Below are 18,499 nucleotides of genomic sequence, written 5' to 3'. Positions count from 1 at the left end.
TAATCCTCCAGATCAGGCCACTACCCAGTTAATAGACGATTTCATATTCTCACAAATATTCCTCTCTTTTTTCACATTATTCGTTGGTTATGTTCCATAGCAGTATTCATTTCTACTTTGACTATCGGTTGGCAAAAGACACATCACCCACATGCTGGGGTTATATACATTTTAATTACACACAACATTATTATTGCATCTTATTTGGGAAGCTTAACAATACGGATTACAAATGATACACATTTATTGGAAGACAATCATCTTTACTTGACCTTCAGTAGACATACAGTTATAACTTGATAACTCTATCTGGCATTTCTTTTCCCACACATCTGGTAAATGAAATGTTTCAATGGGTTTTTATTCATTATTCCTATATATTATTCATATTTCCCCAGTAAGGTCATGTGCACAGAATTCGCCATATATTCATGATGTCTGTCTTTATTAAGGGCACATTGTGGGTTCTGCCTATGTTTCTTAGAAACAAAAGGCAATCGATGTGTCCAGTCATGTTGCTTGTCCTTATACGAACTTCATCATTTCTCTCACAATATGATATCATATCACGCCCAAGTGCTGGAACTCAGGAAACCGAGAAGCAGATCAGAGAGTAAAGGTATTAATCTAGTGCAACACTGGGCCACTATGTTGAGTTCTTCTGCTCTCCCCAGTCAGACTACAAAAACAAGAAGCACCTGAATGAAGTGCAAAATGAAGCAGCCAGTGAGCAGCAGGCTCCTTTCATTTCCTGAAAGAAGAGAGAGCGAGAGGTTTGCAGAAGAGAACTGCATACACACTCTGTAATTAGATGTTAAGGACTGTGGTTCAGGACTAGAGGGAGCCGTGCAAACCACTAGTGCCGTATGTTTGGCATGCATGCTCTTAACTCCATGACATACTTCAATCCAGAATCTGACCATATTTATATTAAATCCTGATTTATCTACGATTCCTTAGAGTCATTCTGTTTAGATAAACCTCCATTCTGCCAGAAATTCCCAGCTGAAATCCACAATCCAGTCCTGATGTCGTTATGAATGCTTCTCAATGACCTCAATGTTTTATGAGAATGCTAAGCTCCCTCCGTGCAATGACATATCTTGTGTAATCAAAGACACAAGGCCTTACTCTAGGTACACTGAATATTTCTAGTTTCCTCTAGGCAGATCTTTCTCTGTTTATTCATCTCTAAGTCTAGTTTAATGCAAGTCGTGCAATGCTTAGTCCTTTATTATGCTTTTGAACAATGTATCTGCTATGGATTTCACATCTTCCAGACACAGATGTGCTGTAGGCATTCAGCCAATATTAGCATCAAGTTAGCTTCTGCTTTTTTTTTTTTTTTTTAATTAATCACATATCCATGAGGACATGAGAAACTTTGGAAGAAACACTTTCGAGTCATCCTATCCTGTTATTTCTAAACCACACCACTCCAAGTAGAGTTGAAACTTATTCTAGAAGTTTACGTAGCAATCAATGCAGCACTTTATGGACAACTTGTCCTAGTGGAAAGGTCGATATAGTGGGGACAGTTGGAAAATAGATATATTTATAAACCAATAAGAGGAGAAAAGAGACAAATAAAGTTATTCGCTGTCGTAATGATCTCAAACCATGACTGACAAAAGTATGCCTGAAAACAGGTCCCAAACTCTTAACACCCATTCCCCAATAAAGCACCTGACCCGTTGAATAAGGGGAAAAGCGCTAAACCACAGAATTTATTTAAATATCACCCATTATTAACACAATTCATTTAACCCCTTAAGGACCAAACTTCTGGAATAAAAGGGAATCATGACATGTCACACACGTCATGTGTCCTTAAGGGGTTAAACTGCTGGCTGGAGATTACCGGCTCCACAGGCAAGTTTCATACTTTCAGAGTTTTGTTCTTGCCAACCCAATGTGAACATGAACTCCCTCTCACAATGCTCTAACGTCGAGCTACCATCTCCTTGGGCGCAGGCCCCCAGTGTAACAATAAACTGAAAAACAAAGTAGAAAAAAATTATATCAAGAAAACAACAGAAAGAAAAGAAAGCGAAAGAAAAAAGGTAACCCTGATAATAAAACTGTGTTATTTATTAAACAGGAAATTGTCCAGGGAATTGCCAGTAAATTCCACTTTGGGAAAAAATTGTCAGCTCGGACTTTCTTCCACCTCCGCTATTTTGGCTAATTTCCTAATCACCTCCCAACTATTCCCAGTTTAGTGCATAAAAATGCACATTAAGGGAAAAGCAAACAAAGCTTCACATCTTACACAGCTCTTTAAAAACACCTATTTGTCGCCCAATCAAAGTCCAGACTTCAATTCAATTGAAATGCTGTGGAGTGACCTTAAGAGAGCTGTGCATAAACAAATGCCATCAAACCTCAATGAACTGAAGCAACCTTGCAAAGAAGAGTTGGTCAACATTCCTCCATAAATGATGTGAGAGACTGATCAAGTCATACAGAAAACAATTACTTCAAGTTATTGTTGATAAAGTTGGTTCTACAAACTATAGAATCATAAGGTGTACTTTGGTGTACTTTTTCACACTTGGCTTCTCCATTTTTGGCTTTATTTTTGTTAAATAAATCATGACACGTAATAGGTCATGTGTTGTCCATCTGAGGCCCTATTTACCTAATTTTAAGATATTCTAAGGAACAAATTATTGTAATTATATCCGGATATGTAAAGCTATAGAATTCAAAGAGGGTGTACTTCCTTTTTCCTATGACTGTAAATTCCAGAAATTAGTTTACTCTGTTTATTCTTTTGTTACTTGTATTTGATCCACATTTACAAGTATTATAGTGGTGTGCTCCATATATGTGCAGTAGAACTAAGTTCCCACATGTTCATTCTATTTTATAGTCCATTGTTAGAATAAGAAGCTATTTTAAGAAGCTTAGGCTAAACATTTCAGTAGGTCCTGCAGCCAGGGATAATCATGTATCTGACATTGTACAGTCTAAAGGAGGAACTATCTTTAGTACAAGGTTGGTTGTCTTCAAAAGGACACTGTGAATCCTTTATATTGCTTGCCCTATTACTCAGCTTGATCTGATTATTTGAACTGGAATGTATGAAGCATCATGCCTCTTGATTGAACTTACATGCTGAGAGACACAGTCAGCACTTATTTTATATTTATTATATGTATTAATATTTTTTCCTGACTCTACTTCTGCTTTGTTTTTCACTGTGTGGTCAACTTTGTGGTCTACTGGAATCGGAAAGTTTATGGACATGGCAAAGGTTGTATCAAACATTTTATAGCATATATATGTATATATACATATGGACAATATACAAGATTATTTACTAAAGTGAGTATTGCAGAAAAGTCAAAGTGAATTTTAAAGTAGACCTTTAATTTGAAAATCCCCACATTAGTGAATAACCCTGATAATCAAACGGTTATTCATTAAACCGGGAATTGTCCAGAGAATTATCAGAAAATCCAAACTTGAAAAAAAAAAAAGTCCAGACTTTCTTTCACCTCTGTCATTTTGGCAATTCCCTATTTTTCTCCCAATGTTTCCCAGTTTAGTGAATACAAAATGCACATTGAGGGAAATGCAATAAACATCGCTTCACATCTTACACGGCTCTTTAAAAGCACTTGTCAAAAATCTAGGTATTTAGTCACAGTTCAGAGAATAATCCGGTATATTTTAACCAGTGATGAATTATTGCACCTTGATAAACAGTGGTGTCTACAATGATGAATTTCGACCTGCATTGCTCTTTGAGGGGTCTTCACATATTATGTAGACCCCCAAAGACCCTCAACAGAGCTGCTTTAAGCAAGAATACCTACTAAATACATCCAAATTCTAAAGTTTGATTTATCTGGCCAGCATTCTAGAAAATGAAAACGCAACCGTGACATCTAGGTTTCGGAGATCTTGCGAGTTGAATACCAAGCAGAAGCCTGCAGATAGACGAGTGTTTAGCAATTGACTAATCACCAATAGGCAGAAAAACAGAATTTTTCACCTCAAAGGAGAAAAAGTATAGGTGGATTGGCGCTAGATAGTAAAAAAACAGCAACTACCCCCAGTGTCTAAAAATCACTAAAAGACACTAAGAAATAGTGAGACAAATAGTGAGATAACAATAAAACAACGTAGGGGGTGCAAACAAAAGTAAAACTAAATATATATATATATATATATATATATATATATATATATATACTTAATAGTAGTATGTCTTGACGTTAATCTGAAAGATATAACAATGCATACATAGCATAATACTGTATGTGTACAAATTTGATATATGACAGAGGTAATGGGTCACTCACGATATATAGAGCCTAAAGGAGCAGGCTCTAGCTGTCATCATTTTTGAAAAATACGCTTTTTCAAGCTATCCCCACGATCTTCCTGTATTAGCTGATGTCCTTCCCCAGATGCGTAAAAGATGAATAGCAAACCAGGATAAACGAAGTATAAAAAGTATTTACTCAAATAAAATAAACAATAAAAGAATTGCGGTAAGAATATATAACATGAATAATAATTATTAAAGCTTATTTTTTTTAAAGTGATGACAGCTAGAACCTGCTACTTTAAAGGACCACTCTAGGCACCCAGAGAAACTGCTATGTTTATGAATGGGTTAAGCCTTCCCCCTATGTCCTCTAGTGGCTGTCTCATTGACAGCCGCTAGAGGCGCTTGCGTGCTTCTCACTGTGATTTTCACAGTGAGAGCACGCCAGCGTCCATAGGAAAGCATTATGAATGCTTTCCTATGTGACCGGCTGAATGCGCGCGCAGCTCTTGCCGCGCGTGCGCATTCAGCCGACGGGGAGGAGAAGAGGAGGATCGGAGGAGGAGATCTCTCCGCCCAGCGCTGGAAAAAGGTAAGATTTAACCCCTTTCCCCTTTCCAGAGCCGGGCGGGAAGGGGTCCCTGAGGGTGGGGGCACCCTCAGGGCACTCTAGTGCCAGGAAAACGAGCATGCTTTCCTGGCACTAGAGTGGTCCTTTAAGCTCTATATATCGTGAGTGACCCATTGCCTCGGTCATATATCAAATTTGTACACATACAGTATTATGCTATGTATACTACTATTAAGTGTATATATATATATATATATTTTTTTTTTTGTTTGTTTGTTTGTTTTGTTTTCCTTTGGTTTGCACCCCCCACATTGTTTTATTGTTGATCACCAATAGGGATGTGAGCAGCTGAAATGGCAGAGCGAGAAACGTTGCTAGCTTTATATGACTAGCCCTGATCGAAATAAGAAGACGAAAAAATTCACAATGGAAATTAAAGAAGCAGAAAAGGGATCAATATCCCTTCCCACACATTAGCTAACCCAGACATTCCAAGCCGAAATGTAGGATGGTGCCCGGAGCCCAGGAATCCAAAAGCAGATTCTGAACAAATCCTACGAAGTAGCAGATGCTTCAATTGCTTTCATCTACGCTTAATTCAGCCAGAAGTCCCCGGGCACAAAAGGCTTAAAGGTGTAGAATTCAGGGCTGTCCAACCTGCGACCCCCAGATGTTGCTGAACTACAATTCCCATGATTTCCTGGCTGTTTCATTGAAAGAATCATGGGAGTTGTAGTTCAGCAACATCTGGGGGGCCGCAGGTTGGACAGGCCTGGTGTAGATCAAGTGGCAACCTTCACTATTACAGATGTTGTGGACTATATTTCCCATAATGCTCTTACAGGTTTAATGCTGGCAAAGCATCTGGTGAGATGTCAAATTAAACAAGTAGTAGCAGATGAATTTGGGAAAAGCTCATCAAATAATATCTGGGCAGGCTGCAAGGTCCACAATGATTTGAGCTCCAAGATAGTACTACAAGAAAAGCATCAAATGCAAAAGTTAATTTAAAGTCCAGGTAATCACAGTACTTTTGGCATGGTTTATGGTCAGAAGGACCCAGAACATGTAAGCACTGCATATTAAGTGAGGCTGCTTTAATTTCTATTTTCAGTAGCAAGTGTACACATGCAGAGTATCTTGTCCCCCAATAGAGGAACCTTCAGGTTTTAAAGGGATAGTGATATCTTACATACATGGGCCCAGAGGAACCTATTACATCGTCTTGACTGGCGAGATGACCGGTCTTTCGGAATGCTGGAACGCAGGATCACACGTGTAAAAGTCAAAATCGGACTTGGAGTTTATAGGAAGGACAAGTTACATGGATGCTACGTCCAACAATGAACATCACATAAGATATTATAGAAACAAAGGAGGGGGAAAAAATTTAATACACTAAAGCACCATATATCCAGTACATAAAATGAATGTTTGACTGTTTATTTTTGTGTGGTTACAGCTCACAAAACCAATCACAATAAAGTCACTTCCACTAGTCTGGCTTTCTGATTGGATTTAAAATAAATCAGAAAGGGGGATATGGCTGCTCAGTAGGCAGCTGCCATCAAATGTTCTTGCCAATATAGCAATAGTTCATTTTGAAACCATTTCTGTAATATGGTTTGAGGCTGTGGATTGATTTATTTCATTGTGTTTATATTCTTGTTTGGCTTATTTTATTAACCCCTTAACGCCGTTCCATGCCGTCGCGCTTTAAATGGGCTTTCTGCCCCAGGAGCCAGGAGGTACTCACCTCCGCCGCGATCCTCTTCTGGAGGGCTGCCTGACAGCCCAGGCAGCTCTCCCATGGCAAATAAGGCCCCCGGGGGCCATGTGATCGCTCTCAAAGAGCGATCACATGGCCCCCTATAGCTGGCTATGGATCTGCCAGCAGGGGGGGCTGTCTGAAATACCAGACAGTCCCCCTGCTAGTAGTAAGAATAAAATAAAAAAATTAAACATGTGTAAAAATAAATTAAAAGTATTTATATATATATATATATATATATATATATATATATATATATATACATATTATATATATTTAACGTCATTCTAAGTGTATTTTAATACTAATATAAGTATATATATTAGTATTAAAATACACTTAGAATGACGTTACATATATATAATATGTATATATTATATAATAGATCTACATATATTATATATATACACGTATAATTAAAATAAAGAAAATAATAAAATAAATAAAATATTGAAACAAAATTTAATATAAATTATATATCCATATGTAATTTCATTCTAACTGTATTTTGTTATTTACATATATATTGGTAACAAAATACACTTAGAATGACATTCTATATATCTATCTATATATAAAATACAAATAACCGCAAATATATATATAGATAAATACATATAATTACATAAAAGATTACATTAGTATACACGTAGAATTTAAATACATATATATATGTATATATATTAAAATTCTACATGTATATTTAAGTAATCTTTTAACATAATTATGTGATTTGATTACCGTATTTATCGGCGTATAACACGCACTTTTTCTCCCTGAAAATAGGGAGAAAATCATGGGTGCGTGTTATACGCCGATATCCTACATTTACTTACCTGTCTTGAAGCGTGGGCCGGCTTCACAGCGCGCACCGCGGAACTGGAACTTAAATTTCAGGTTCCGGTTTCCAGGGGGACTGAAAGGAAGTGTGCACACTATTGTGTGCACACTTCCTTTCAGTCCCGCCGGTACTGGAACTTAAATTTCAGGTTCCGGTTTCCGGCGGGACTGAAAGGAAGTGTGCACACTATTGTGTGCACACTTCCTTTCAGTCCCGCCGGAAACCGGAACCTGAAATTTAAGTTCCAGTTCCGCGGTGCGCGCTGTGAAGCCGGCCCACGCTTCAAGACAGGTAAGTAAATATGGGACAGAGGGAAAGTGCACTAGGGGACACTATGGGAGGGGGGACACACTATGGGGTTGGAGAATACTATGGGGGGGGAGAATACTATGGGAGGGGGGAGAGAATATTATGGGGGGGAATACTATGGGAGGGGGGAGAGAATACTATGGGAGGGGGAGAGAATACTATGGGAGGGGGGGAGATTACTATGGAAAGGGGGGGGAACACTATGGGATGAGGGGGGGGAATACTATGGGAGAGGTGGAAATTTCCTGGAATTTCCTTCTGGAAATGAGGTGCGTGTTATACGCCGGGGCGTGTTATACGCCGATAAATACGGTAATTAAAATTTGATTGATATGCCTGAGAACACAGGGAGAAAGTGCAGAGAATTTAATTCGCAAGCACTATATTTGACCCTGTAACTTTCCAAGACACCATAAAACCTGTACATAGGGGGTACTGTTTTACTCGGGAGACTTCGCTGAACTCAAATATTAGTGTTTCAAACTGGTAAATTGTATTACAACGATGATATTTTAAGTAAAAGTGACGTTTTTTGCATTTTTTTTTTACAAACGAACGGCACTTTTATGGACTATATTATTGTTGTAATATGTTTTACTGTTTTAAAACACTAATATTTGTGTTTAGTGAAGTCTCCCGAGAATAACAGTACCCCCCATGTACAGGTTTTATGGTGTTTTGGAAAGTTAGAGAGTCACATATAAGGCTTGCATTTCATTTTTTTCACATTGAAATTTGCCAGATTAGTTATGTTGCCTTTGAGAGCGTATGGTAGCCCAGGAATGAGAATTACCCCCATGATGGCATACCATTTGCAAAAGTAGACAACCCGAGGTATTGCAAGTGGGGTATGTCCAGTCATTTTTAGTGGCCACCTAGTCACAAACACTGGCCAAATATTCGTTTTTTGCTTTTTTCACACAAAAACAAATATGAACGCTAACTTCGGCCTGTGTTTGTGACTAAGTGGCTACTAAAAAAGACTACACATACCCCACTTTCAATACCTTGGCTTGTCTACTTTTTCAAATGGTATGCCATTATGGGGGCAATTCTCATTCCTGGGCTACCACACCGTCTCAAAGGTAACATTACTAATCTGGCAAATTTCAATTTGAAAATGGAACGTTCTATATTTGACCCTGTAACTTTCCAAAACACCATAAAACCTGTTAATGGGGGGTACTGTTGTACTCGTGAGACATCGCTGATTATAAATATGTGCATTTTTTTGCAGTAAAACCTAACAGTATTATGACATTCACAGCTAAAATGGCAGACGGAAATACAAATTAAAAAAATAAATATTTTCTCACATTTTATTCACAATAAATTATGTTCCATATATGAATAGTTATTAATAAATTAAAGCCCGGTTTCTCCTGAACAAAATTATATATAATAAGTGTGGGTGCACTTAATGTGACAGCGGTGAATTACGGTTGAACAGACATTTAGCGCAAATTCCAGTTTTTGTTTACGTTTTGTTTTGATCAGAACGTGCACTATTATTATTATTGCAATTTATATAGCGCCAACAGATTCCGTAGCGCTTTACAATATTATGAGAGGGGATTTAACTATAAATAGGACAATTACTATTGACTCCGTCCTGAAGGGGTTAATACATAGGCTTTTATCACAATGTTGACATTTATGTTTTTTTAAACATGGGTTAGCCCACTAATATTTATTAAAAATGAAGGTTGGTTGGATTTGTGGCAAATGGGGTTTAGAGGGTAATATTTACTTTAAGGCCAAGGATCTAGGTGTTGCTTTGTTCCCAACAGGACACAAATGTTGTTTTCACAAACACAAGTATCAAGGTGGGCAGCAATAGTACAATCTACACATAACATAAAAATAGGTACATGTCTGATACCTACCATGACAAGATGCATCAGAAAATTAATCCAGATAAGGAGCTTCGATGTCCAGAAGAGGGCTGAAATATAATTTTATTATTAGGGCCAGAGGGTCCCACAGTAAGTACTAGGACTCTGGTCCTCTAATAATTTAGCCCAGGAAAAGGCAACCTTCAGCACTCCAGATGTTGTGGACTACACCATAATGCTCTTACACCCATAATGCTGACAAAGCATCATGGGAGGTTTAGTCCAAAACATCTGGAGTGCCAAAGCTTGCCTATGCCTGGTCTAGCCCATCATTAATCACAATCTCCAAACCCACAGCAATAAAGTGAAGGACAGGGCAGAGGTAAATTGTTAAGCCTTCCTTATAACTCTCCACCACAGATGTATACTTGAGGCACCCATGAAAATAAACGTAAAAGGGAGAGATGGCTCACCCTGGTGATTTTATCACTTAATTTTTCAATTGAATATTAAAAGTATAATGTGTCAAATATATTTTGCATTGTGAGGCATTCTGGTACTAAGAAATAAGTTAAAAGGCTGTCTTAGTTTGGATAGTGCAGGATTTGGTGGTCACGAAGAAAGATCAAATACACAAAGGATCATTTGAATTACTGTGTAGTTCACATTTTTTTTATAGTGCTTAAAGGATCACTATTGGGTCAGGAACACAAACATGTATTCCTGACCCTATAGTGTTAAAACCACTATCTAGCCCCCCTGAGCCCCTCATGCCTCCATAGATATTGCAAAATCTTACTGTATTCAAGCCTGAAACTGTAACTCTGCTTGTTTTTCTGAGGCAAGCAGCATGCAGTCTGCTGACATCATAAGTGGTGGTCTGATCCAATCACAGTGCTTCTCCATAGGATTGGCCGAGACTGACAAGGAGGCTGATCAGGGGAAGAACCAGCACAATTCAAACACACCCCTGGCCAATCAGCATCTCCTCATACAGATGCATTTAATCAATGAATCTCTATGAGGAAAGTTCAGTGTCTGCATGCAGAGGGAGGAGATACTGAATGTTTGGATGCATTTTAGGCAGTCATGACCCAGGAAGGATCTCTAACAGCCATCTGAGGAGTGGCCAGTGAAGTTATCACTAGGCTGTAATGTAAACACTGCATTTTCTCTGAAAAGACAGTGTTTACAGCAAAAAGCCTGAAGGGAATGATTCTACACACCAGAACAAATTCAATAAGCTGTAGTTGTTCTGGTGACTATAGTGTCCCTTTAATGCTGGTGTACTTGTTATACTCATATTAGTGCATGTATTATCAATTTGCTATATTTGCTTGAAAAAAAAAATCCCCACACAAAACAAAAAAACATTTCTGAATAGATTAAAACAGCAATACCAGACATCTAAAAGGAAACAGAATCAAGTTTCAAAAAACTAATTTTAATCAAAACAAAAAAATTGTTGATCATTAACAAGTTTATAAAACAGTGATTTAGTTACATAAATAAATTGATATCAGTGTATCAAATCTTAATTACTTTCAACTTCATGAGCATGTTTACATGGGGTGATGAAGTACAACTTTCTTTTACCTAGTATAATAAATAAAATGAAGAGCATGAACATTTTTTTCCTAAACAAAAATACTTACAAACATACCTATAGCATGTTCTCTAATTAAGGGAAGAGACACGAGACAACTTTTGCACCAAAAACATAAAAACGGCTCTTTAAAAAGCACAAGGATACAGGAACCATTCAGCTAAAATTAAAGACACAATATTGGAACCAATAAGTTGGTATTTAATTATATAATGAACAGTTTGGTAGTTAGATCTCCAGTTTGGTTATTTTAAAGCATTAAGACAAGGCAAGATAGAAGGCTGTTTTGCTTTGAGTAAATCTAGAGAAATAAAACAAAGAAATAAAAGTAAAACAAAAAAGAAACTAAACTGAAAAGTTGAACAGTCATACCTACACAACTTTCTGCCCTGCACAAAGTCAAAATACCTATGCAGAAATATATATATATCTATATATATTATTTGTGCACAATGTTTAGCTTATTGTTAGCCCACTGCCAAGGCGCAATGTATTGAGTCAATTGATTTGGATTAAATTTTCTTGGCTATTATAAAAGGATCTTGGAAGTTCTATCTGCAAGGGAGGCACAAATCCTTACTGTGGCATATTATATGTTTTAATGCTAAGGCCCGCTGCTCTGGCTGTGTAGTTGTATCCCTTAAATCTTCATGCCAGGTGTGCGCATATTTATGTAAATATTCCTACAGATGTGTAGATCAAGGCTAAAAAGTGTCATTTATTTTCCAACAGGTATTAGCCCAGCCATGCAGTCTAACACGGTGGCTCTGCATAGATGCCCAGCACATATGTTCACCACCTGAGCCAACACTGACGCAAGGCTCACTTTTCACTTCTTGATATGTTTTTCCTTTTCTGTTTAGTTCATTTAAAAACCAAGCTACTGCAGCTTCAAGTATTTTGCATTACATAGAATATTTTTTTTTTTTTATAAATTAGTTATTGTTATACTTTGTTTTCAATATTCAGACATATACTATAATATATATACAGTACAATAAATGCTCTCATTCTTTTTTTTCTTTTTTTTTCTTGATAATCCCTGAGAATGTATGTTGACAGCCGCTAAGTTTCCACGTGCACAAGCGTTGTGTGCCATGCTTCTAGATGAACAGCATTGCAAAAGCCACGGAATCAGCCTTTTTGTTTACTAATATTGTCATTTTAGGGGTTTTCTTGTATTAAATACATTGAAATGTAAAGTGTAAGGATGAGATATAGGAGTAAAGCTGGATCCATTCGAGGTACTTGTCACAAGATGGAGGTGTTTTTTTGTAGTTTGGTTTTTGTTTTGTTTTTTAAAAAAGATTTTTTTTTCCATTTTTTTTCAGAATTCTTTTAAAGCCATTGGATTTTTCCTTTGAGGCTGTGAACATATACAGAAGGAACAGGAGAGCTATGTGGGCTTTTGCCACTTGACAACATATACTCAGTGTAAACCAAACATTGAACTTCTCTTCTTTCATACACACATAACTGGAAAAACAAAAAAATAAGGAAAATCGAGATACACAAACTTTCACAACATGACAACTTAGTTTGCAAACGCAATATAACTGTACATATAATACCGGTGTGGCTCTTTTTTTTGTATTGTTTTGACATTTTTTTTCTTAAGTTAAAAAGGATACAAAGGCAGGCTCAAGTAAAAACAAACCTTCCCCTCCCTCCCCGCCCCACCCCATTCACACATTGTCATCAACCAAACCGTTCCCGAACCAACATCATCAGTTTCTTTTTGCCTTTGTAGATTTGTTTTAGGTTGTCAATGAACTGTGTAAACTGAATGTGTCCATCGTGAGCCATTAAGAAGGTCTCTCGGGCCTTGCTAAGAAATTCTATAAATTCACTGTAGTGTCTAGGGCTGATGTGTGTAAGCCGTGAATGTGTTGTGTTTATGTAGGCCCCAATTGTGGCATCCAAAAGCTGTCTCAAAGGGGATTTGTCCAGTGACATGAGCTTTCCAGAGTTCCTCCGTCCATGAAGTCCTACCATCCCAGGAGTTGTCAAAGTGCACCTGCGCAAAATGTCTGAAAGTACTGTTGCACATTTGACACTTGTGACTACAAGAGGTATTATCGCTGCTAGCTCATTTTTCCCAAGGGAGTGGCTTAGAGCACATGCCCACAAAACATCATTAATGGCAGGGTGAGTATCCTGGTTATAACTCAGGTTAAGATGCGTCATGGCCAACGTTGCCAGTTTGTATGCCCTCATAGGGTAACCACGGTGCTCCATGTACCGTGCTATTGTGAAAAGCTGTGTGTAGCTCATGCCAGTCGTAGCAGCATCCAGTACAATTTGGTAAGCGGTCTCGAAAGCTATGTGATCCTTTTCACATAAGGTAAGTGCTGAAAGGGCACAGTTTTGAGGGTCCTTCATAGCACACTGGAGTGCAAGCGTCCTAGCACTGCCTGCCAGTTTTTCTTGTTGATGGCAGTCCAGGTGCAAGCGGACAATGGTGCTGTTTGACATTACTGTTGTTGCAACAATACTAGTGGCCTCTGTAGGAGTGAAGAGCGTAAACCAACTTTGCATGATGCTGTCCAGTGCATATACACCTAGATAGAGAGAAATCTCATAAATACCAAATTTGTTCTACGGACTATAATTTTACATGCATGTTCCATTATCTATATTTAATAACTACATGCCTATATACCTAAGGGCCTTCAAAGTTTATTGTAGCACTTTGTAAATGGTTCAATTATGCTGAATATACTATTTTTTTTGCACCACATACATTCATTTTTGAGTAATACAATGTGTCTGTTGATTGTCTATTTTTTTCAATATGTCAAATTTACAGGTTGTCGTGTGACCACGTTTACTATTTTACTTCCCATAATTCTGTAAGGCTTAGGAAGATTATTAGTTGTCTCCTCTTCTTGACTGATTATTAACCTCATGCATCAATCTAGTTACACGGCAGTGGAAGCTAATAATTTTGAACAACCTATACATTTCACAATAAACTCTACATGCTGCAGGGGGGAGGGGGAGTCCTAACATACTAAAAAACTTAATAAACAATAATAAAGTCATAATGTCTTAACATTTAAAGATATCCAATACACAGTTCAACTAAAGGGAAGCAAAATAAGTTTTATTGACATACAAATCAAGTGATAACTAAAGAGTATTTAAATATATATCTATTTAATCTAGTATCTAACTATACATTGAAATGTAAACTTTTATGCAAGTGATAATAAATCACCAAATGTAAATATAAGAAAACATGGTTCATACATACCTACTTCAGTTGCACATGTTACCAACCATCTAACCATTTCACGCCGTCTCCAATTTAATGTGGACAACGTCATTCGCATTACCTACAAAACAGAAAAGCATGCAACAGTGATATTTAACAAAGGGCAACCATATAACAAACACATTTCCACTTGGTCAATTAAATGCAAGAGGGCATTATGGCCAAGTATATCTTCATGCACCCATGATACAATTAGAGGTTGGATACTTTCCACCATGTCTTCGGCTGGTATTGATATTTCTGTGTTCAAAGGCCACTCATTTAGGGTGAATATATATATATATATATATATATATATATATATATAAAAAATAAAAAAATGTACTTCCATAATAAAACTACACTACTGCTGTCTTTTATACAGATCCCTGTAATTGAACTTTTTTTTTTTATTTTTTTTTACTGGAAGTTGAAATTCAGTTTATCCCAGGGTCGACCAGGAAGAAGATAACCAGCTGTTTGAGATTTTCAATTCCCAGTACACCATGTGATTGGTAAAGCAACATAAGGGCTGTAGTACTGCAACAAATAGGGGAGCTGAAATTTCTCCATCACTGGTTCAGGCCATAGTCAGGCAAGGAATCATGGAAAAAGTAATCCTTTGTCTTCTGGATATGTAAAAGGTTGTCCATCTTTACCATTGCTTTATTAACGCTCATCACTTACAGAGAACTTTAAATGGGGTTAGTTTAGGTACCAGGAGACATGACATCTAATATACATGATGAGTCACGAATCAACTTAGAACGTTCCTACAATGACATGACAAGTTCACATGCACACTGACTGCAGTAAATGGAGAAGCCCAGCAGTTTAAATGAACCCCTAGCTCAGTATAAAATATAATATATCTGGGTTTTTTGTGATGAAAGACACAGTAGTTTTGAGAACCTCCATATTTAGAGTTAACAGAATTTTTACCACAAACATCCTTTAAAATGTTACACATACTGAATGATGAATGTAAAATATTTTTCTAAAATACTCAAAAACAAACTGCAGAAAAATTTGCACTTGATTCTCAAGGAGCACAATATTTAAATGGTAGAACGAATGCAGCGTACTAACCTGAAGGCCTAGTTCCAGAGATACTTTGAGAAGCGTTATGTCTGGTAAGCTGTCCATTAACGTTGCTATTTTAAATGCATCTTGTGCAAGTTTAAATATGTGTGATGAGGAGTGGATGTTCTTCTGGATGGACTCTAACACTGTCTCCAGTCTCCTAACATCACCTGCGAACAAACAAAAAATATATAAAAAAAAAATTAAAGCAAACAAGATGTTGGCACAGTCATTGAATAAAGAAAAACAATCTGCACAGTGAAAAATCATTGCATGTTGAACTGCTATGTTTAGACGTATGAATGAAGCCTTAGTCAAATTCAGCAAAAAGATTATTTTCTTAAAATTAAATCTTGGGATCTACCTCAGCAATCTGTGCTTTATAGGACACTTAATGAAAATCCATCTATTTATAGCCAACTACCAAAAAAGAAATAAAACAATAATAAAGCAAGTAAGAAGTAAATAAGTATGAAGGTTAACTTTAAAAAAAATAAAAAAATAAAAAATAAAAAAAAAAGCTTACCTTTGGCTGCTGTCAACATAGTAGACGCCAACTCACACTGTTGACTCTCAATATGACTTAGGGTAAACCAGCGGGGATAACGGTTAGTAACAACTGAGGCAATGTGGTGTGGGCGGGACATATCTCCTGTCGGAGCCGTGGTCTCCAGCACTAGCAACCTGTATGAACAAAACCCATTTTAGCACTGGCAGAGAAACCATTATTTAAAGGTCAGCCAATGGACTAAACTTAATAAACAAAGCAATTTCCCCAGGTGCTTCACAGTTTATTGTACCCACTATGCTGCTTTCAGCACTTATTGACCATCCCTGATGTTCCTGCCAATAAGGTCACACAGCTTATTACCAGAGGGTCAGATGAAAGAGGAAAAAAATAAAATAAAAAAATCAGTAGTACAAAAATCGATATAATGAAAGTAGATGGTTCTACCGATGCTTCACTCTGCAAAGCCCTTCAAGGGCTTAATACATCAAGACCTGGCCACAGCAACGTTTTCTTTCAATGAAATAATCATAATATGAGGCAGTGGAAAAGTAGATGCATTATAATCAACATGGCTGCCCATCAGTAACTCTTCAGCTATGTAATTACAACAACCATCACTCTAGCAGTGTCAGAGGACGGCAAAAGGAGAGGTGAATTATCCCAAAGTCGGCACAACTAGATACCGGCAGTAATTCCGAGAACAAGTTTTAAAGAAATATAACTGCACATCTCTTTATGACAAAACCAAATAAGTGTTTAGTTCCTGTATATAACATAACCAATTTTGGGGAATATATATATAAAAAATAAAACAAAGAACGCCAGCTGTACAAAATGTTCTGGTGCAATAATGTGACCTAAAATGCTATCTTCTACCTTAGGGAAGCACTCACAAAAATAGTAGACATATCAAATCTATACCTGTCTGCAGATATGTGTAATACATACACACACACACACACACACACAGTTACATAGGCTGAAAATAGACATGTCTCCATCACATTCAGCCTTCCTCACATTTGCTTTTTGCTGTTGATCCCAAAGAGGGGAAAACAAAAACAAAAAAAACAGTTTGAAACACTTCCGTTTTTGCAACAAACTAGGAAAAAGATTCCTTCTTGACCCCAGAATGGCAGTTAGATTAATCCTTGGATCAAGAAGCTATTACCCTACCTTGAAAGATTATATCCTTGAATATTCTGTTTTTGCAAGTACAGTAAGCATCTAGCTGCTGTTTATCTCTATATATATCAATCTCTATATTATTAGTCCAGTGATGTAGATGTAAAAGCTTGTCATTAAAGAATTCTGTTAGTCCAATAAAAAGGTATTACAAGATACAAATGTTATCTGTCTTTTTATACATATATATATATATATATATATATATATATATATATATATATAAATAAAATTTGACAATAAACATAGTTGCTTTTATATTTATAATCAGAAAAAGGAATAACAATACAAATGAACAAGGTAGGATCATCTGTAGGGAATCAGAGAAGATAAAATTATAAAAGTCCTAAAACCTATAGGTTGGACTAAAAAAAACAAAAACAAACGGAAATTGTATATCCCATGTAAAAAGATGGGTCAATAAGCATACTCTATTTCAGGTTGGTGTTGCGGCATCCATAATCATTACTGCACTCACAAGACAAATAAAGTATACTACAACGGACAGGGGAAGAACTGGGCAGGCAGAAGGTGAAGCCAACATTGTTCTCTCTCACATGGAGATAAAGAGTCTGACTTGAAGATGATGCAAACAAACAAACAAACAAAAAAAAAACTGTACACATAAGCACACACATACACAAAGTACACTCAATGAATTTGCCTAACTTAGTTTAGATTCAGAATTGTTAGGGATCAGATCAAAGTCCTAAATTAGATCCATTAGACTGTGAGTGTACTAGGAACATATAAAGAAGGATACAGAAACAGAGCTGCCTTGTAATTAAACATTACTTTCAATAGTCATGTGTCCAAGAATAGCAAAAGAAAAATATTCCATTCTAAAATGAATGTGTCAGTATGGTGATGGGTCACATTATTTATCCCCTGTATCCTTCCTCCCGTAGGAGACATTTTGGGCGTTGTCTGCAAATGATATTGCCTCACACAAGCATGGCTCATGGAAAACATGCGGTGCTAGGAAGACCAACAAAGTAATACATACCTCATTGCTCTCAGTGCAATTTTGTATGCCAATTCAGCATCATGAGGTAGGAGGGAGGTGAAGAGATACTTGGCAAATGTGTGCATTGGAATACTCTCTCGATGGATAATTTCGCCCAAACCACTGTATGGGCCAGCTAAATGGAGAAAAGTGCATCATTACTTTTCCATGAGAGGATAAACAGGAATTATAACATTGTGTCACTAAAAAAAAAAAAAATCAAATCACCAGCATCAAAATAAG

General features: G+C 36.9%; 1 protein-coding gene across 1 annotated transcript in view; it reads right to left on the bottom strand.

Moving 5' to 3' along the window:
- Positions 1-11,032: 11,032 nt before the first annotated feature.
- ZSWIM6 (zinc finger SWIM-type containing 6) overlaps positions 11,033-18,499 on the bottom strand; it is a 97,026-nt gene continuing 89,559 nt past the window's right edge. Inside the window, exons 10-14 of the mRNA XM_063454051.1 lie at positions 18,257-18,392; positions 16,081-16,238; positions 15,561-15,724; positions 14,472-14,553; positions 11,033-13,776 (exon numbers count right to left, since the gene is read on the bottom strand). Of these exons, the coding sequence (XP_063310121.1) occupies positions 12,914-13,776; positions 14,472-14,553; positions 15,561-15,724; positions 16,081-16,238; positions 18,257-18,392 (1,403 nt within the window). The 3' untranslated portion in view covers positions 11,033-12,913. The remainder of the gene's footprint in view (positions 13,777-14,471; positions 14,554-15,560; positions 15,725-16,080; positions 16,239-18,256; positions 18,393-18,499) is intronic.

The sequence above is a fragment of the Pelobates fuscus genome, chromosome 5, assembly GCF_036172605.1.
Source record: "Pelobates fuscus isolate aPelFus1 chromosome 5, aPelFus1.pri, whole genome shotgun sequence".
NCBI lineage: Eukaryota > Metazoa > Chordata > Amphibia > Anura > Pelobatidae > Pelobates > Pelobates fuscus.
This window is presented reverse-complemented; position numbering and strand designations above follow the sequence as displayed.